This window comes from Hipposideros armiger, unplaced genomic scaffold (genome assembly GCF_001890085.2).
Source record: "Hipposideros armiger isolate ML-2016 unplaced genomic scaffold, ASM189008v1 scaffold_532, whole genome shotgun sequence".
NCBI lineage: Eukaryota > Metazoa > Chordata > Mammalia > Chiroptera > Hipposideridae > Hipposideros > Hipposideros armiger.
Window position 1 is genome coordinate 51,201 of NW_017731882.1, and position 17,931 is coordinate 69,131.

A 17,931-nucleotide genomic window follows, 5' to 3' on the forward strand; every position below is an offset into this window, starting at 1 on the left:
ATATATATATATATATATATATATATATATATAGTCAAGGGGCGTGGAGTATGGTGCGGGAGTGGAATCAAGGGAATTGTAATAGATATGTGTGATATGGGGGGGGGGAAGTGGGACGGCAGATTGGAATAGGGGTGTTGTCACTTTGAGAGGTAAAACTTATAACTATTGCACTGTGTTGTACAGCTGAAACTAATTTTAAAAATGTTTATTTCACAACAAATAAATAAAAAATAAATAAAGAGTAAAAAAAATCTTAACAGAGAAAAAAGCGGTTGATACATAGTTGACAATGGCAGGCAGTCCACAAATCAAAAGTGGAGGATGATCATGAGCATCCCACTGGCAGTTGATAAGTCTCCTGTGACATTTCTTGGCTGTACCTTACAGCCCCGCACAGCTCTGCGCACAGGTACAAATTCCCTCCACCCTGGCCAGTGTGAACACAGCAGCCTTTCACATCCCCAGAGTGGCTCTGCCTGATGCTGTAACACATGGCAGAATTTCAAAATGGAAAAGTGACAGGTGTGAAATAAAAATTTTTTATCTGTTAAAAAAACATTTTTATGAAATATCTCATGGTACTGAACAAAGGTAGTTCCTCTTAAAGCAAAATATTTTTATTTTACCATGACAGAAAAATCTCTAAATTGTAATAAAATAAAACCAAGCAAAATGGCTTTTTGAACATTATATCAAAAAAGAGTAGACACATATACAGACACACACACGCGCGCGCGCGCGCGCACACACACACACACACACACACACACACACTAACTATGGAATCCAGGCTGGCTTATTATGAGAGCTATTCTCCCACCTGCATGGAAAGCTGGCTCTCATGTGGCCAAATAGACCCATAGGAGTAGAGTGAAGAAGTCCTGATTTAGGCAACAATTAGCCCCATACCCTTTTAGTATGCGCTTCTCACCCTTATTCAGCTGTTCAATTTCTAACCACAGGTTGGACTGGTACTTCTGTTTGGCTTTTGTTTTACTAAAAGAAGCAGAAAGAAAGGAAGATATCATTAAGTTCTAGATGCTGGAGACAACTGACCTATAATTGGATCCCACATAACTGAAAATGTGGGGCTAATGTGGCTAGAATCCTCAATTAAGCCAAATTATGTACTTAAACCATTCCAAATAAAAGAAATTTGACAATTATTAATACATTAGAGTTTGTTTCATAGGGAACCAAAATAATGGAGCATATAAATAAATATTTGTGTTATTTTCCATCTGATTCACATGCCTGCTTTTGAACAAATGTGTGAACTGAGATGCCCTGAGCCTAAGATGAAATAGCATGTTTATTTTGAAAGACTACACAGATGTTATTTGATAGCTCTTTACACTATATCATTCACATAGCGAGAACTGTCTTTTCCTTTTTACCTTTAAATAAAGTATGCTTATAACTAGGTGATTTATAACATATAAAGCTTTTGGCTTTAAGTACTTCAACTGCTTCCATTAAAGTTGATCCAAATTTTAATAACTACAGTTAAGTGAATTAAGCTTTAGGCAGAAAATGTGGCCCTCACAGGTTTGTATTTATTCTCATCACATTAAATGACTCTTTTGGAGCACATCTATGTAGGAAACAGATGTCATATTTATAATTTCACCCTAGCCTGAATTCTTTTTTTCCATTTTTCTCCCCAATGTGACACCATCTCACCTACACTGATGTATTCATTTGCTATGTTTATTGTCTATTTGTATGATTATCATATTGTCATCACATTATTGGTGTTCAATTTGCCTTATTTGTGTGGTAAGAATGGAACAAAATGCTCCACTAACCAGTAAACAAAATGGAGAAAGGCAATTTAGAAAAACACACATACTGCAATATACAGTATAAGTGATATAATTAAAACTATTTGGAAATTAACATTAGTAGATCCTTCAGAAGTTAAAAGTCTATAAGCAATAGGCCACAATTTTTAATTTACCTCATGCTATTTTCTTTTAAATTTTTTCCTACAGATTTCCTGTTAAGATGATGCAATAGGTAAATTCTGTGCTCCCATGACCACCCCAAAAGTACAACTAAACTACAAAACAAATATCGTTGAATCACCTAAAATCTTGTTGAACCAAAGCCGTACAACTAAGGACATGCAGAGGAAGCCACCTCGAGACTGGTAAGAGGGTCAGAGACGCAGAATGGAATGGTCCCATACCCGCATGGACCATTAAAAACTGGGAGGAATATCTTGACTGTGGAGACACCCCTCAAAGGAGCAAGGGGTCCCAGCCCCACACCAGGCTCCCCAGCCCAGTGTTGCAGTGCCGGGGAGAGAAGTCCCCATAATTTCTGGTTGTGAAAATGAGCAGAGATTGTGACTGAATAAAACTGAGGGTGGCTGCATTCCCAGATGCTCCTCTTAAAGGGACTGCACACAGACTTACTCAGGATCACTGGCTCTGAACTCCAGCGCTGGGGCAGCAGCTGGAGAGGCAGCAGGGACATACGGGAAGGGAACTGAGTTGTCTAGTTTTGGAATGGGGGATGAAGGGGTAGCTTTCTCCTGGACAGAGGAGCTGGCAGAGGTCATGTTTCTTTGTTGAGCCTTTCCCCTTCCTGGTGTGCAGATGTAGGCAGCTGCCATACCTCAGTCTCCATAAAGCTGGTGAATGCACTCATTTGCCATGCCCTGGTGATTTGAGATCCTACCCCACCTAACTTTTGGGCACACCCAATCTGCTTCCAGTGCTTTTTCATACAAACTGCCTGCCTTAGCTCATGCTGCAGGCTTTCCTGGGGTCTCTCAAAGGTTCACGGAACCCAGACAAGCAGCATCTGGCTTGAGCATGTCCTGTACCTCTCTGACTGGACAACCCTAAGCCCGGCACTAGTGGCTGACCTTGGTTCACAGCTTAGCCTCTCAAGGCACTTCCAAGCATGGCACAGGTGACACCACCAACAATTTCTTTGTTGCTCTTACTGGGTGGCCCCAGATGGGGCACTGGCTAAGGCTGAACTTGAGCTACAGTGGGGTCCCTCCTAGGTGGCCCTGGGGCTGGCACCCCCAGTGGCAAGCTTTGAAAGGAGCTGAAGCATCACCCAGGTGCCTCCAAGAGAAACACACTCAAAGGGAAGATTGGGCAGGCACCAGGGTCTTGCTGAGGCAGGTCCTGCTCTGTAGGGTCAGCCCCTGCACCACAGCTCCTCCACGGTAGTCACAGTGAGTCCTCATAACCAGTAAGCCCAAGGGTCAGTCCCTCCCATTGATGGGCAATTATCAACCAAGGTTCAACTACAAGAGGAGGGCACACAAAACCCATCCAAGGGACACATCTGGACTGTGCAGCTCAAGTGACCAGGAAGACTGCACCACTGAGCCCCACAGCACACCTACTATATAAGACCACTCTACTAAGATTAGAAGAAATAGCAGATCTACCTAATACATAGAAACAAACACAGGGAAGCAGCCAAAATTGGGGAGACAAAGAAATATGTCCCAAATATTAGGTTGTCAGTAAAGTCATGACGTATTTTTTCTGTGTTTTTCATTGCAAAAATGCGTCATGACTTTTCCAACAACTCAATAAAACAACAGAACAAAGCTCCAGAAAAAGAATTAAACAAAATGGAGACAAGCAATCTACCAGATGCATAGTTCCAAACACTGGTTATAAGGATGCTCAATGATCTCAGTGAGAACTTCAACAAAGAGATAGGAAACATAAAAAAAGAACCAGTCAGAAATAAAGAGTACAATAACAGAAATGAAGACTACATCACAGGGAATCAGCAGATTAGGTGAAGCAGACAATCAAATCAGTAATTTAGTAGGCAAGGTAGCAGAAAACATCCAATAAGGAAAGAAAAAAGAAAAAAAGAATTGAAAACAAAATGAGGATAGTTTAAAGGGCCTCTGGGAGAACCTTAAGAGCAGTAACATTTGCACTACAGGGGTACCAGAAAGAGAAGAGAGAGAGCAAGGAATTGAAAACCTATTTAAAGAAATAATGACAGAAAAGTTCCCTAACCTGGTGAAGGAAATAGATTTACAAGCCCAGGAAGCACAGAGAGTCCCAAACACGATGAATCCAAAGAAGCCAACACCAAGACACATTATAATTTAAATGCCAAAGGTTAAATGCAAAGAGAGAATCTTAAGGGCAGCAAGAGAAAAGCAGTTAGTTACCTATAAGGGAGCCCCCATTGGACTATCAGCTGATTTCTCAACAGAAACATTGTAGGCCAGAAGGGACTGGCAAGAAATATTAAAAGTGAGCAAAAGCAAGGACCTACAACCAAGATTACTCTAAACAGCAAAGCTATCATTTAGAATTGAAGGACAAATAAAGAGCTTCCCAAGCAAGAAAAAGCTAAAGGAGTTCATCACCACCAAACCACTATTACAAGTAATTTTAGAGAAGCTTCTTTAAGATGAAAAAAAAGATAAAAAATATGAATAATAAAATGACAATAACTATATACTTATCAACCATTACTTTCAATGTAAATAGATTAAATGCTCCAATCAAAAGATAGGGGAGCTGGATCAATAAGAAAACAAGACCTTTGCATATGCTGCCTACAAGAGACTCACTTCAGATCGAAAGACACACACAAACTGAAAGTAAAGGGATGGAAAAAGATATTTCATGAAAATGGAAACAAGCAAACAAGCAAACAAGAAGCTGGAGTAGCAATACTTACACAAGACAAAATAGACTTTAAAACAAAGACTATAACAAGAGACCCAAAGAAGGACCCAGTAATCCCACTTCTGGGTATTTATTCGAACAAATCCAAAATGCTACTTCAAGGGGATGTGCTCATCCATATGTTCATTGCAGCATTATTTACATAAGCCAAGACATGAAAGCAACCTGGGTGTCCCCAAATGCACGAGTGGATAAAGAAGAAGTGGTACATATATATAATAGAATATTACTCAGCTGTACAAAAGAACAAAATCTTGTCATCTGCGACAACATGGATGGACCTAGAGAATATTGTGCTGAGTGTACTAAGTCAGACAGTGAAAGACAAATGTCATAAAATTTTAAATATAAGTGGAATCTAAAGAACAAAATAAACAAATGAAACAGAAACAAACTCATAGATACAGAGAACATTTTGATGGTTGACAGGTGGGAGGAGTGTTGGGGGCAGGCGAAAAGGGGAAGGGCTTAAGAAGTACAAATTGGTTGTTACATAGTAGTCATGGGGATGCAGGGTATAGCATAAGGAATATAGTCAGTAATATTCTAATAACTATGTATAGTGTCAGATGGATACTAGATCTATCAGGGTGATAGATGGGAGGGGGTCAGGGGCAGGGTGAAAAACATAAAGTGATTAATTAATACAAATTTGTAGTAGCAAATAATCATGGGAATGTAAGGTATAGAGAGTATAATCAATAATATGGTAATAACTATGTATAGTGCCAGGTGGGTACTAGTCAGGGGGATCACTTCTTAAATTATATAAATGTCTAACTACTGTGCTGTACACTTGAAACTAATATAAAATAATATTGAATGTCAACTCAAATTGAAAAATTAAAAAGGGAATGAAAAGGTAAAGAATAATAAGAGGTTCAAAGTTACAGGTATAAAACAAATAAGTCTTGGGGATGTAATATACAGCATAGGACATATAGTCAATAATATTGTGATAGCATGGTATGGTGTCAGATGGTTGCTGGACTGATCATGTTGATCACTTTTTTTAGCATAGGGAATATAATCAATAATATGGCAATAACTCTGTATAACATCAGATGGGTACTGTTGAGTAACTATTATGTACACCTGAAGCTAATATAATATTGTTCGTTAGCTACACTTTAATGAAAATCTTTTTTAAAAAATTATTTTTTTTATGTATACAAGATATTCCTTACAAGAGGATTTTGGGCTGGTACTTGTGAATTGATAAAAATTTTGCAAATAAGGAGAAAATAACAGAAACTTTATTCACAGATGTATCAGTTTTCAGTATTATTGATACCATTTTGTGGAGATACTGGAATCAGTTAAAGCCTGTTGGAAGTACATATGTTAAAAGTAAGTAACCACTTTCAAATTTTCTTGACTTTTCATTTCATAGAAGAATTCTATTCGTTTTGGAGGGAATCTAAATTTTATGTCATAGAAAGAGACATAGGCATTGAGTTGTAGGCATTGAAATCCACCATGTGTAAATTCACAGTAAGCATTTTTATCATTCGAGCTTACCAGTCTAGAGTGACCGGAGAAACCTCTGGGAGGACCTGTCTGGAAATTCGCTCTGTCCAGAGCCGACTCCAACTTAAGTGTAGATGACATGTCCCATTTATCAAATCGCTCCATTGCTCCCAGAGTTTTCTACAAAATCATGCAAGTTTTCATTCCATCTTATATTTACATTTTAAATTGCATCCAGAAAAACGTAGGGAGGTGCTTAGAATTATTACTTTTCTTGAATAGTAAATAGAAAAATTGATTGTCAAAATATATTATTTTTCATTAAATTTGGAGACAGTATTAAAGACTCACATGAGCAGGCTCATACTTATATTTATCATCATGACAGCTACCCCCCCCTTTAAAAAAAAAACAAAAAACAGGGCTGATTTCTTATGAAAAGACTTTTGTAGGTTGACACCTCGATAAATTAACATCATTTAGCAACATTATCATTTTTGGCTTTACTTCTTTTTGCCGTTCTACGAGCCTTCCTGGACCATGACTGACATTCACACTTGTTCCTATAACCAAGCTGGAACTTCTTAAAGACTCCACTTCTTCGGTTACATCGAAGTTCAAGCCCTGGGCATCCTTTTCATCCCTGATACTAGAAAATAGAAAGTAAAACACAGACATAAAATGCAAATGTAGAAAAAATTAATCTAAATAAGGATATAAGAAAAATACATGACAGTAAATCTTAACATAAGATTATTTAAAAAGTCATAAAAAATAATTTACTACCAAAGAAAAGAGTAAACAACTGGAAATGTTACCAAAATATATAGCCCTGGATTTTCACAAAACTCTTAGACAATGTGAAGTGGCTGGCTCAATTTAAAACACATTAAATGGGCAGGAGTAGACTGCTTCCTAGGTTCAAATCAAGTAATTGGAGAAATCATTAATTCTCTCCAGGCAAAAACAGTTTTATTGACTTGATCAAGAAAGGTCACTATTCCAAACTTACTTAGGAATTAATTTAAATGTTAATGTAGGCATTGAAATTCTACTCTATGCCCATCTGTGAAATATCTTTCTGGTAAAGATTATGTACATGCACACCACGTATTAATGTGACAACATTAACGTACATTCCCAGAAAGATGACCCAGTTACGAGGATGATTAGTACTATCACTCCCCAGCAAGTTCTGGGGCTGGCAAATGAGAATCCTGTGTACAAGCAAACTAAATACACTCTTGGACAGGCAAAGAGGTAGAAAGTTTACCATACACAGCCTTTTCTGAAAGACTTCCTCTAGGATGCTCTGTAGTACAAAATAAAAACTGAATTCAAGAAAGACGGAAACACAGGACACAAGAATAGTGGCAACATAACTAGTAATTCATGGTTAAGTTCAAAATACTGTTGATAAATAATAATGTGGATCTAAAAACCCCAGATGATACCAGCATTAGGACTGCAGTGGAACTATCAGAGTTCTTGACTAAATGTAGGGAGAATACAAAGACCCTACCAGCCATGTGATCTGTGTGAAGGTAGCAGTCTTCATAGACTAGTGACTCTTTTGTATCAAAATCAACACCTACCAGGAAATACGCAAAATTTTTGAGTACCTTAGAAAGGATATGCTCTAAAAAAACTAATTATACAATTTTGAATATTTTTATTGCTAATGAAAAATTAGAACGTCTTGCATCCTTACCATACGAGGCAATATCACAAATTCTCATATAACTGAACTTGATATACTTGGAAAATATATTTCTTCAAATCCAATCAACAGAGATTTCATTGGTCTTAATTATGATACTTTTATATTACATGTAATTATAGTGGAACTTATTGAAACAAGACAGCATACTTGCCTTTAAAAAATACATACTCATTTGAAAGCAGGAGCCCTGCAACCCAGCTATGAGTACAAACACTATTATATTCAAAGGACATACTTGGGTTACTAATGGTAAGTTAATAGAAAAATAACTGAGGACCTGGGCCTTACATACCTGCCTGAGGCATTCTGCAGGAGCTTATAATCATTCATCCAACAGAATAAAGTTCTTTCTTTCTTTGCTCATAGTGACGCGGACACTCCCAGGGGCTCCCTTTCCAGAGTTCTTGGTGGATCAGAGAGCCTGAAAACCTAGTTAGTCCTAGTCCTCCCACAGTCCACAGGTGCTGCTCGTATTAGGCCAATTGCTGCTTCCTGGGGCTGCAAGCCTCCTGCCTCAAGGTTCCAAGGATGGCTCCAGCCCAAGTGGCAGTTAAACATGAAGACTCAACTGTACATGCTTGACAGGAACCCATGTGTAATGGCTCAGGCTGTGCAAAAGGAGGAAATCCCTCCTTGGACAATAGGGTGGGAGAAATCCAGGAGGGCATTCTGGTGATACTGGGTCATTCAACAGAGCCTTTGAACTATGAACTTTCAGATAGATATATTTTTTGGACAAGAAGGAATTTTTTTATGTTTTTTTCTGCTTTGTTGAGATATTATCTTTTGTTAACCTTTAAATTTTTATATAATTTCAAACTTGCAGAAAAGTATAATAGACAAAGAGCTCCTATAAATTCTCTATCAAATTTACCATTTTAAACATTTTGCCCCATTTACTTTATCTCACGTGCACATGCTTTCTCACATTCTGTCTCTATATGTGTAACATGTACTTGTTTTATTCCTGAACCATTTGAAAATAAGTTGCAGACACTAGGCTTTACTACCCCTTAAATACTTGAAAATAAAAATACCTCTTACATGATCACAGTACAAGATGAAAGCTGGAAATTCAACCTTGACACAATATTATTAACTAAAACACAGTCCATATTCAAATTTTGTCATTTGTATCATTAATGTCCTTCTTAGTTTTTTTTCTTAGATTCAGGATCTAATCCAGGATGGCATGATGCATTTAGTTCATCATTTGTTTAACCAGGTTTTCCACTGCAAATTTCCTTTTTTCCATTTGTAATTAATGAACTATTTTGTGGGGAAATATTTCAAGACTAAGTAGATATTCCCTCCTTCATCAAACTGTTACTGGCGCAGAGGTCCTTGCCCCTTCTAGGATACAAATCAAGAGAGTGGCCAAACCAGTTTTGCAGAGAGAAAGTTTTATTGAAGTGAATGCTTGATGCACACTCCGAATGGGAACAGATGTGGCTCCCCGAGTCTTACAGGCATGGTGGGTTTACAGGCTCCTGGGGTTGGAGGCCACCCTTTCCTGTTTCCTTTTTCCCTCGCTAAAGTATGTTGAGGTGGGTTCTACACTGCTCCTGTGCAGTGTACCTGTATGCTACTACATGCGTTGCATCTCACTGGCTTCTTAAATTTCCCCCTAGGGGAGTATTTTTTACTATGATAATGAGGAAAAGTTAACTATAGGACAGGACTTTTAACTAATGTGCATAAGTGACTTTAGGAACTTTCCCTGGGTCTGCTTATCTCTCCTGCGATTTTGGTTCTGTCTGCTTATTGTTTCTTATTGGGGGCAGAGGGGCAGGATGTGGCTCAAGGCTGTTTTTCCCAGCTGCAGGTTACTGCTACAAGACTACCTTACGTGACTACCAACCACAAAACTTCCATCCATTGATCATTCTTACCTGAATGTTACTATTATGCTGGCAAGACATGGCTCTACCACCACCATTCCTTCTACATTTATTGATTGGCATTCACTGTAAGAAATGGCTTTTCCTTTTCTCTCATTATTTATTCATTAATTTATTTATATCTCATGGACTCCTATTTCATCTTAATCTTTATTTATTTTGATGCTCAATTGTCTCCTGTATTAGTTTGCTCAGGCTACTATAACAAAACACCATAGACTAGGCAGCTTAAACAATAGAAATTTATGGGGGCCAGCAAAGTGGCTCATTGGTTAAGAGTTGGCTTGGGAACGAGAGCTCTGAGCAGCTGGGCCACCGGTTCAGATCCCACATGGGCCAGTGATGCTGCACCCTCTATAGCTAAGATAGTGAACAACAGCTTGATTTGGAGTTGGGCTGCCGTGAGTCACTGGTGATGGCATAGGCTGCACTGGGGCTGTAGTGGGCTGCCGTGAGCTACCGTGAGTGGCTGGCAGCCAGCGGGAGTGGCCAGCAGCCGGTGTGAGCTGCTGTGAGCAGCTGTCCAATGGCCGGCAACCAATCTGCCTCACCTGGGAAGAGCTCAATGATCACAATACCAACATGGGCCAGTGAAGTGATGTCCTCCACAACTAGGCTGAAGAACAAAAGGACAGCAACTTGTCTGTTCCCCTTCCCCGATTCCTCAACGCTGTTCTCTCCCCCAATTACCCAATAAAATCTTTTAAAAAATAATAGAAATTTATTTCTCTCAGTCCTGGAGACTACAATTCCAAGATCAAGGTGCCATTAAGGTAGGTTTCATTCCGAGACCTCTCCTATTTACTTGTCCATGGCCACCATCTCACTGTGTGCTCACATGGCCTCTTTATGTGCACTTGTGGAGGGGAGGAAGAGAGAGAGAGAGCAGTGAGGTAGAGATGGAGATGGAGACGGAGATGGAGATGGAGATGGAGATGGAGAGCGTTCTCTCATGCCTCTTCTTATAAGGGCCCACCCTCGTGACTTCATCTGCACCTAATCACCTCCTAAAGGCCCAATTCCAAATAGGGGGTTAGGGCTCCAACATATGAATTTAGGAGGGGACACAAATATTCAGCCCATAACATCTCTCCTGGCCTATTACCTCTTCTTATTGGCCAGAGAGACATAAGTCAACTCCTATGTCCTTTTCACAAGCTCTATTATTATTATTATTATTATTATTATTATTATTATTGGCATAAGATGTACCAAGCTCTTATATTTTCTTATATTTTACCAAGCATCTATTATTACCTCTGTCCTGCATATAAAATAAGGCATTTTCCAAGGATCCCTGTTTCTTTTTATGAGAGTGGCATTTAGAAAACAATATATGCATGCTATGTGTGCTCCTTGCCATTGGCTGATAATTGCTTTTAGGCCCTCTCAACAAAAAGAATGCAGTGCACACACACGTACACACACACACACACACACACGTAAGGGTGAAACTTAAGAGATTCATAGCTTAGTCATCCTACAACTTGATTTATCCTGTAGTTTCTGTTTTCCCAGTATTTCTCCCCCTCACTGTTTGATTCAATGACTGCTTTGTTCCCTCGCTCAAGGTTATTCATACTTTGTTACTCCAATTAATCAGCAGAGCACTAACCAAAAACAGTAAATCCTTAGTCCTCAGGCATCCAGGTGCCTGAATACATTTTGCAACTACTGTGCAGTTTTTACTGGTGATACATAAAGCCCCTGATGTCAGTCACCCTGGCCACATAGTCAAGTTTGGAGATAACGTTACCTTCAAATGGACCAGACCCAGGGAAGTGATTTCTCAAACCATCAGCCCTCAGACCTGCCTGACTCCGCTGCTTCTCTTTGTTCTTCCCAACCTATAATATGTGCCTATAAAAGTCCTTAATTATCGTCAGCTCATGGAAGATGGCATTTCTCAGGACAGCAGTGCACCATGTTCCCTGGCTGCCAGCATCCAGAATAAAAATTAAATTAAATTAAATACCGTTTCTCCTCACCAACTCTTGCCTCTTGAATTTTTGTGTCTTGGGCAACAAGCGGCACCAAACCTGAGTTTAGTAATATACACATACCACACACATGTACATATACCCTTCACACATACAAATTCAAGTTTTGAAGCCATTGGAGAATAGCCAATGCTACGAATACACCAGAGTAAAGAGAAATACATTGAGTGGACCTCATGTTCACCACAACCTTTCCCTTCAAGGCATTTCTTAGCTTGCCATTGGGCACAGACATGGGACAAAAACAGCAGCCTAGAGTTTATAGCAGTCTCACTGGGCTGCAGGGGGTGACAACCAATTTGAGAAGAAAGGAAACCGAAGAGAACCTGACATTCTCCATGTAACTTCCCCATAAGGAATTTGATAATTCCTAGGCTGAACTATATATATGAGAAGACAAACAAAAAGCAGCTTTTGAGAGACCATAATGCTAAATCAGAGATTTTAGCTGTCTCAGTGCTAAAGAAATAAACGTTGAAATTCAAGGGCCTTTCAAAGAGTAGTCACATTGATCAACATCCTAGGCTTCCATTTGAGACAACAGAAGGGCGTCACCCTGGGAATGAGAGCAAACTAGAAAATGAGCAGCTTTTACAAAGTCTGAAATATAATCTAAACTGGAATAAGGTGAACTATCCAGTCTCTGACTTCCTGTAGAAAACCCCCTTTGGGGAAAAGCAATATCACCCAGAGTCCCTATAATCACTTAAATACAATTTCTGTTATTTAATAAAAATTCAGTATACCAGGTAATCAAAAGTAAGAACAGGCAATAGAGAAAGTCCACAGGTAAACTATATACTGTTGTGTTGTGGATCCCTCAGAAGCTAACTCTGAATCAGTTTCTTCAGGAATGCACTTGCGGAAGGGAGGGGAGCTTGACTTGGAAGAGAAAATTGAGTCATGGTGTAGGCCCTACAATAGTCTAAACTCAATGGGAGCGCTAAGGAAAGAACTGGCTTTCGTAGTTGTGTCACCCTAAGCAAAGATCAGCAGGCTTTTATGCTCTTGCGTCAATCAGTGGGGTTGGGCCATTATAGGGGCATGACCATGACACAGTGGCTTTCTGCTAAGGCAATCCCTGGAGTTTCTCACAGCTGAAGGTTGTCTGCCAACAGCACTCCTAGCAGTGGAACCAATGGATCCTTCAGTGAAGAGAGAATCTGGGTACACATCACATGTTCAAGAGGATGTATAAAAGATGAAGAATTTTACCAGCAAACTGGTTTGTTTTTTTTAATGATGTGTTATTTGGGACTTACAAAAAACAAAAAACAAAACAGAAGCCAAGACAAGACTAAATGTGCAAGATATTCATTAGGAGAAACACTTGTGAGAGTATATGGATTGTGTTCTATATATTTTTTATATTTTATGATGTTTTGACCTCTAGAGGGCTTGTGGACCCAGGGAAGGACTAACCCTCCCAGGGTTAGATAATTCCTAGAAATAGCAAACAACTTGCATGCAAGCATGCCTTTGATATGCAAACCAACCACCCAGAGACAAGACCCCCAACCACCTCCTTTATCTAACTCTCACACACTAAGCCAATATTCACACTGCCCTAAATCACCCCAGGACCAGGTACCAGACAACTAGGGACTATTTCTATAACCCATAGCCTTCCAAAATCATTCAAACTATCTAATCCTAAATCTGTTCAGATGTTTACCCTGCTTCACCCCTTCCTTGCCACCAAACCACAATAAAGGTTCTGGTCCATGCTCCCACCTCTCCTTCTGCCTCGTGAGCAACGCTGGTGCTTCCCCATGTAGTCCTGCATGGCATGGTATGCCCCCTTCTCTTGGGAACTGTAAGTAATAGACTCCTCATTCAAGGCAGGTATCAGTCTATCGCTGTCACCTTACCATACCTGATTAAAACAAATCCCAGATACATACCAAAACAGAGAGGAAATGGGGAGAGATCTTGGGAGAACCCAGATATAACCCCAGGAGAAAAAGAGAGGAAAGGGAGGAAGATTGTCTGGAAGGACCTTATACTGAAGTGCAGTTCTAAGGCATATTTGGCAAGGATGTTGGGGAGTCCTTAAATCAAACTCTCCTGGCAGAGGAGTCCCCCATCTCTCAGGATCAAGTTGGCCTTAGTATTTCTGCTGAGCTCACTGGCTGGGAGCAGCCTGTGGGAATTACAGCTTAAGCACAAAGTGAAGGACTTCAGAGTGCAGCAACTGGGACAAATGGTCAGTTATGCTCCTTACATTTGAAAATGAGAGGTGCATTCTCATGGACACCACAAATGATAATTCTAAACCATAAAACACATAATTTGAATCAGAGATTCCATAGATGTGTTTAATTGTAGACTAAGCAAAGAGGATTAGTGAATGTGACAATGGATCAATAAAAATTTTTCAGATAGAAAAACTGAGGGGAGGAATATGGAAAACATAGAAAGTGTGAACATACCACATGAAAAACAGTGAAAATGTATAGCATTAGCATTAGCAGAAAAAATGGCGGTGGTGAGGAGGGCTCCCTGAGTTCTCCCCCTGGAAAGCACAGCAATTTGAGCAGCTGGAGTGCAGCAAACTAACCTCTACTGAGCAAGCTGAGCAGCGAAGGGACTCCCACGCCGACTACTTAAAGGTGGGCAGACCGAGCGAGTGGGGGAAGAGGGAGGCGAGGCGCGTGGAGGCACAGCCCGCACCCGCGGCTGCTGAGGCTCGGGGTCTCAGAGAGCAGATCGGAGAGTTCCCGTGGCGCGCTCCCTGTACCTCCAGCCCCGCTAAGGCAGAGTCCTCAGGCCGGGCGTCAGGCAGAACGGAGAGAGGAGTGCTCCAGTGGAGGCACAGTCCGTCCTTGCCCCCGGCTGCGAAGCGGTGGGAATCCAGGACAAGTCGGAGTGGTTTGCAGCACCAGGGCAAGCTCAATCTCTGGTGATAAACGTCCCTGCCAGGAGTCCGACAGGAGCCCCAGGGTGTGCAGTTTCTGAGGCAGAAATCTCAAATCGGTGAGCAGGAGAAGAGGGAAGCGAGAAGCATGGAGACACACCCCACACCCCACAGCTGTGGAGACACAAGCTGCTTTGCCAGGGGGTGCCCCTGGAGAGCAGCAGGGGCTTTGTGGGAGTGTCTAAGGGGGCTTTTTTCTTTTTCCTTTTTTTTGTCTCTTTCTTTTTTCCCCTTTTCTCTCAGATAGGAAAAATAAACTGCATAGATAAGTGCACACCCCCACCCTACCTCAGATACCTTGGCCCCCTCCCTGCCAGAGCCTGAGGCTGACCCCTGAAGAGAGGAGTAAGGCAGAGCAAAGGTGCTTCAACTCCCTGGGGGTTGAGTCATTTATATGAGAAGAGGCTGCAGGTGGGAGCTACTAAACACGCTGTCCACGCCCCCACCTCTCCTGGGAGGCTTGGGAAGCAGAACAACTTTGGCTGCTGAGACACAGGAAGACCTACCAGCAGCTCTGAAATCTCCACCCTCTACCCTCCAACAGCCCCAGTGGAAAGAGCACCCAAAGACGCACATCCAGTCCTCTGGCTGTGCAGAAATCAGAGTGCCTCTGGACAGGCAGGAGCAGCAATAACACTGACTTTGTAAAAAAACTACCAATCACACCTCATAACTCCACTCATCTAAAACAGACCTGCATTACCAGGGTCACTCTATGCTCCAGTCAGCCAGCTCTGCCCCCACAAGACCCAGCAGCGCTTGTATATAGCAGAGGAAAACCTGGGGAGAGGTTGGCGGACTTCAGCCAAGACTGCCACTGGTTATTTCTTATTTTTTCTCCCTTTTTTTTCTTTTGATTGTTTTCAGTTTGGGTTTCTCTTTTGATGTGTTATATTGTTATTGTTAATTAGGTTCTCTTGGATATTTTGGGGTTTTGTTTTTGTTTTTTCCATTGATTGCTTGCGTTGGAGATATATATATATATTTTTTTTCCTCTCTCTGCATTTTTCTCTTTCGTTCCTTCTCTTCTAACCTCTCTCTCTCTCCCTTCTTTCCTGCTTCCTTGTCATAGCTTGATTTGCCTCCTCCTTTCCATTTTTTCTGCAAGTTTTTTGTTTCTTTGTTTGTTTTTCTTTTTTTCTTCTTTTCTCATTGTCATTGTTTTGTTTCTGCTGGTTTGTTTTCTACTTGTGTTTGATTGATACTTCTATACATGTGGAGTGTATGGTGATGGTTGTTTTGCACATCAGATAGTATCTGGTTACCTTTGGTGGCTGTTGTGGTTGTGCTCATTGATCTGTTTTGCCCTAAAACACGCTCTGCAGCGGGGCCCAGCCAAAGAAGCACAAGAATCATCACACCCAGAGACCAACTTTAGATAAACCCAGAGCATTACAGGGTCTGACCTACAAGATTCAAGCTCAAAGGGAAATTATTAGAGGCACAAGAGCCCTTTTGGTCCAAGCCTCATCAGAGGAGTCAACCCTCACATTATAACAGCTTATAATCTTTGCACACAGCTAATCCTCACGGCTAGTCATCTTGGGAGTCAAGCCCACCTACTGACAAGCCGAAAGCAATAAAAACTAGACCTCAACAGAAGAAGACACATAACAAAAGGAATACCTCTGGTATACACACACAGGAGAAAAGGGAGTCTGAGCAATTCAAATATAAAGGACATATACCACATAAGTCTACCCAGAAAACTGAGAGACCTAGGAGATCTACCTATTTCATCGAAGTAAACACAAAGAGTAAGCCAGAATGGGGAATCAAAGAAACACATCCCAAATAAAAGAACAGAAGAAACCTCCTGAATCTGTGGAATTAGAGGAAATAGAGGTAAACAACCTATCGGAGACAGAGTTCAGAACACTGATTATTAGAATGCTCAAGAAAATTAATGAGAATGAAAAGAAGGATAGAGAAATCATGAAAAACAACCAGGTAGAATTAAAGAATTCAATTACTGAATTAAATAACAAACTCAATGGAATTACTAGTAGATTCGATGAAGCAGAGGATCGAATCAGTGACTTAGAAGACAAGATAGCAGAGATCATCCAAGCGGAACAACAAAAAGAAAAAAGAATAAAAACCATTGAAAATAGTTTAAGAGAGCTAAGCGACAACATCAAATGCAACAACATGCACATCATAGGAATACCAGAAGGAGAAGAGAGGGAGCAAGGGATCGAGAACATATTTGAAGTAGTAATGTCTGAAAACTTCCCTAAACTGGCAAAGAAAATTGACATACATGCACAGGAAGTACAGAGAGTTCCAAACAAGATGATCCCAAACAGGCCCACACCAAGACACATTATAGTGAAAATGGCAAGGGTTAAAGACAAAGACAGAATCCTAAAAGCAGCATGGGACAGGCAGCAAGTTACATACAAGGGCACCCCCATAAGATTATCAGCTGACTTTTCTACAGAAACTGTAAAGGCCAGAAGGGAATGGCAGGAGGTGTTCAAAGTGATGAAAAACAGAGATTGCTACAACCTAGATTGCTTTATCCAGCAAGGTATTCATTTAAAATTGAAGGAGCGATAAAGAGCTTCCCAGAAAAGAATAAGCTAAAGGAATTCATTACCACCAAGCCAGCATTGCAGGAAATGTTAAAAGGGCTGGTTTCAGCAGAGGAAAGAGAAAAACAACCTAACTAACGAAGACCAGGAACATAAATAACAAAATGGCAATAAGTGCACACCTATCCATAATCACATTAAATGTAAATGGACTGAATGCTCCAATCAAAAGACATAGGGTGGCTGAGTGGATAAGAAAGCAAGACCCTTGCTTATGCTGTATACAAGAGACTCACCTCAGCTCAAAGGACACACACAGGCTGAAAGTAAAGGGATGGGGTAAAATATTTCATGCAAATGACACCAAGAAAAAAGCTGGAGTAGCGATTGTTATATCAGATAAAATGGACTTTAAATTGAAGAACATAATGAAGGACAAAGGAGGGCACTTCATAATAATAAAGGGATCGATCCAACAAGAGGACATACCCTAGTAAACATCTATGCACCTAACATAAGAGCCCCTAAATATATAAAACAGATTTTGACAGACATAAAGACAGAGATCAACAGTAACACTATTATAGTAGGGGACTTCAACACCCCACTGTCACCAATGGACAGATCCTCCAGACAGAAAATCAACATGGAAACAGTGGCCTTAAATGACACTTTAGACCAGCTGGATT

At 40.5% G+C, this 17,931-nt stretch overlaps 1 protein-coding gene across 1 annotated transcript in view; it reads right to left on the bottom strand.

Annotated features, from left to right (window-relative positions):
• LOC109396672 (serine/threonine-protein kinase MRCK alpha-like) overlaps positions 1-9,809 on the bottom strand; it is a 56,387-nt gene extending 46,578 nt beyond the window's left edge. Inside the window, 6 exon segments of the mRNA XM_019668689.1 lie at positions 935-999; positions 6,216-6,269; positions 6,271-6,344; positions 6,720-6,813; positions 8,180-8,241; positions 9,780-9,809. Coding sequence (XP_019524234.1) covers positions 935-999; positions 6,216-6,269; positions 6,271-6,344; positions 6,720-6,813; positions 8,180-8,241; positions 9,780-9,809 — 379 coding nt within the window.
• Between the last annotated feature and the right edge of the window lie 8,122 nt (positions 9,810-17,931).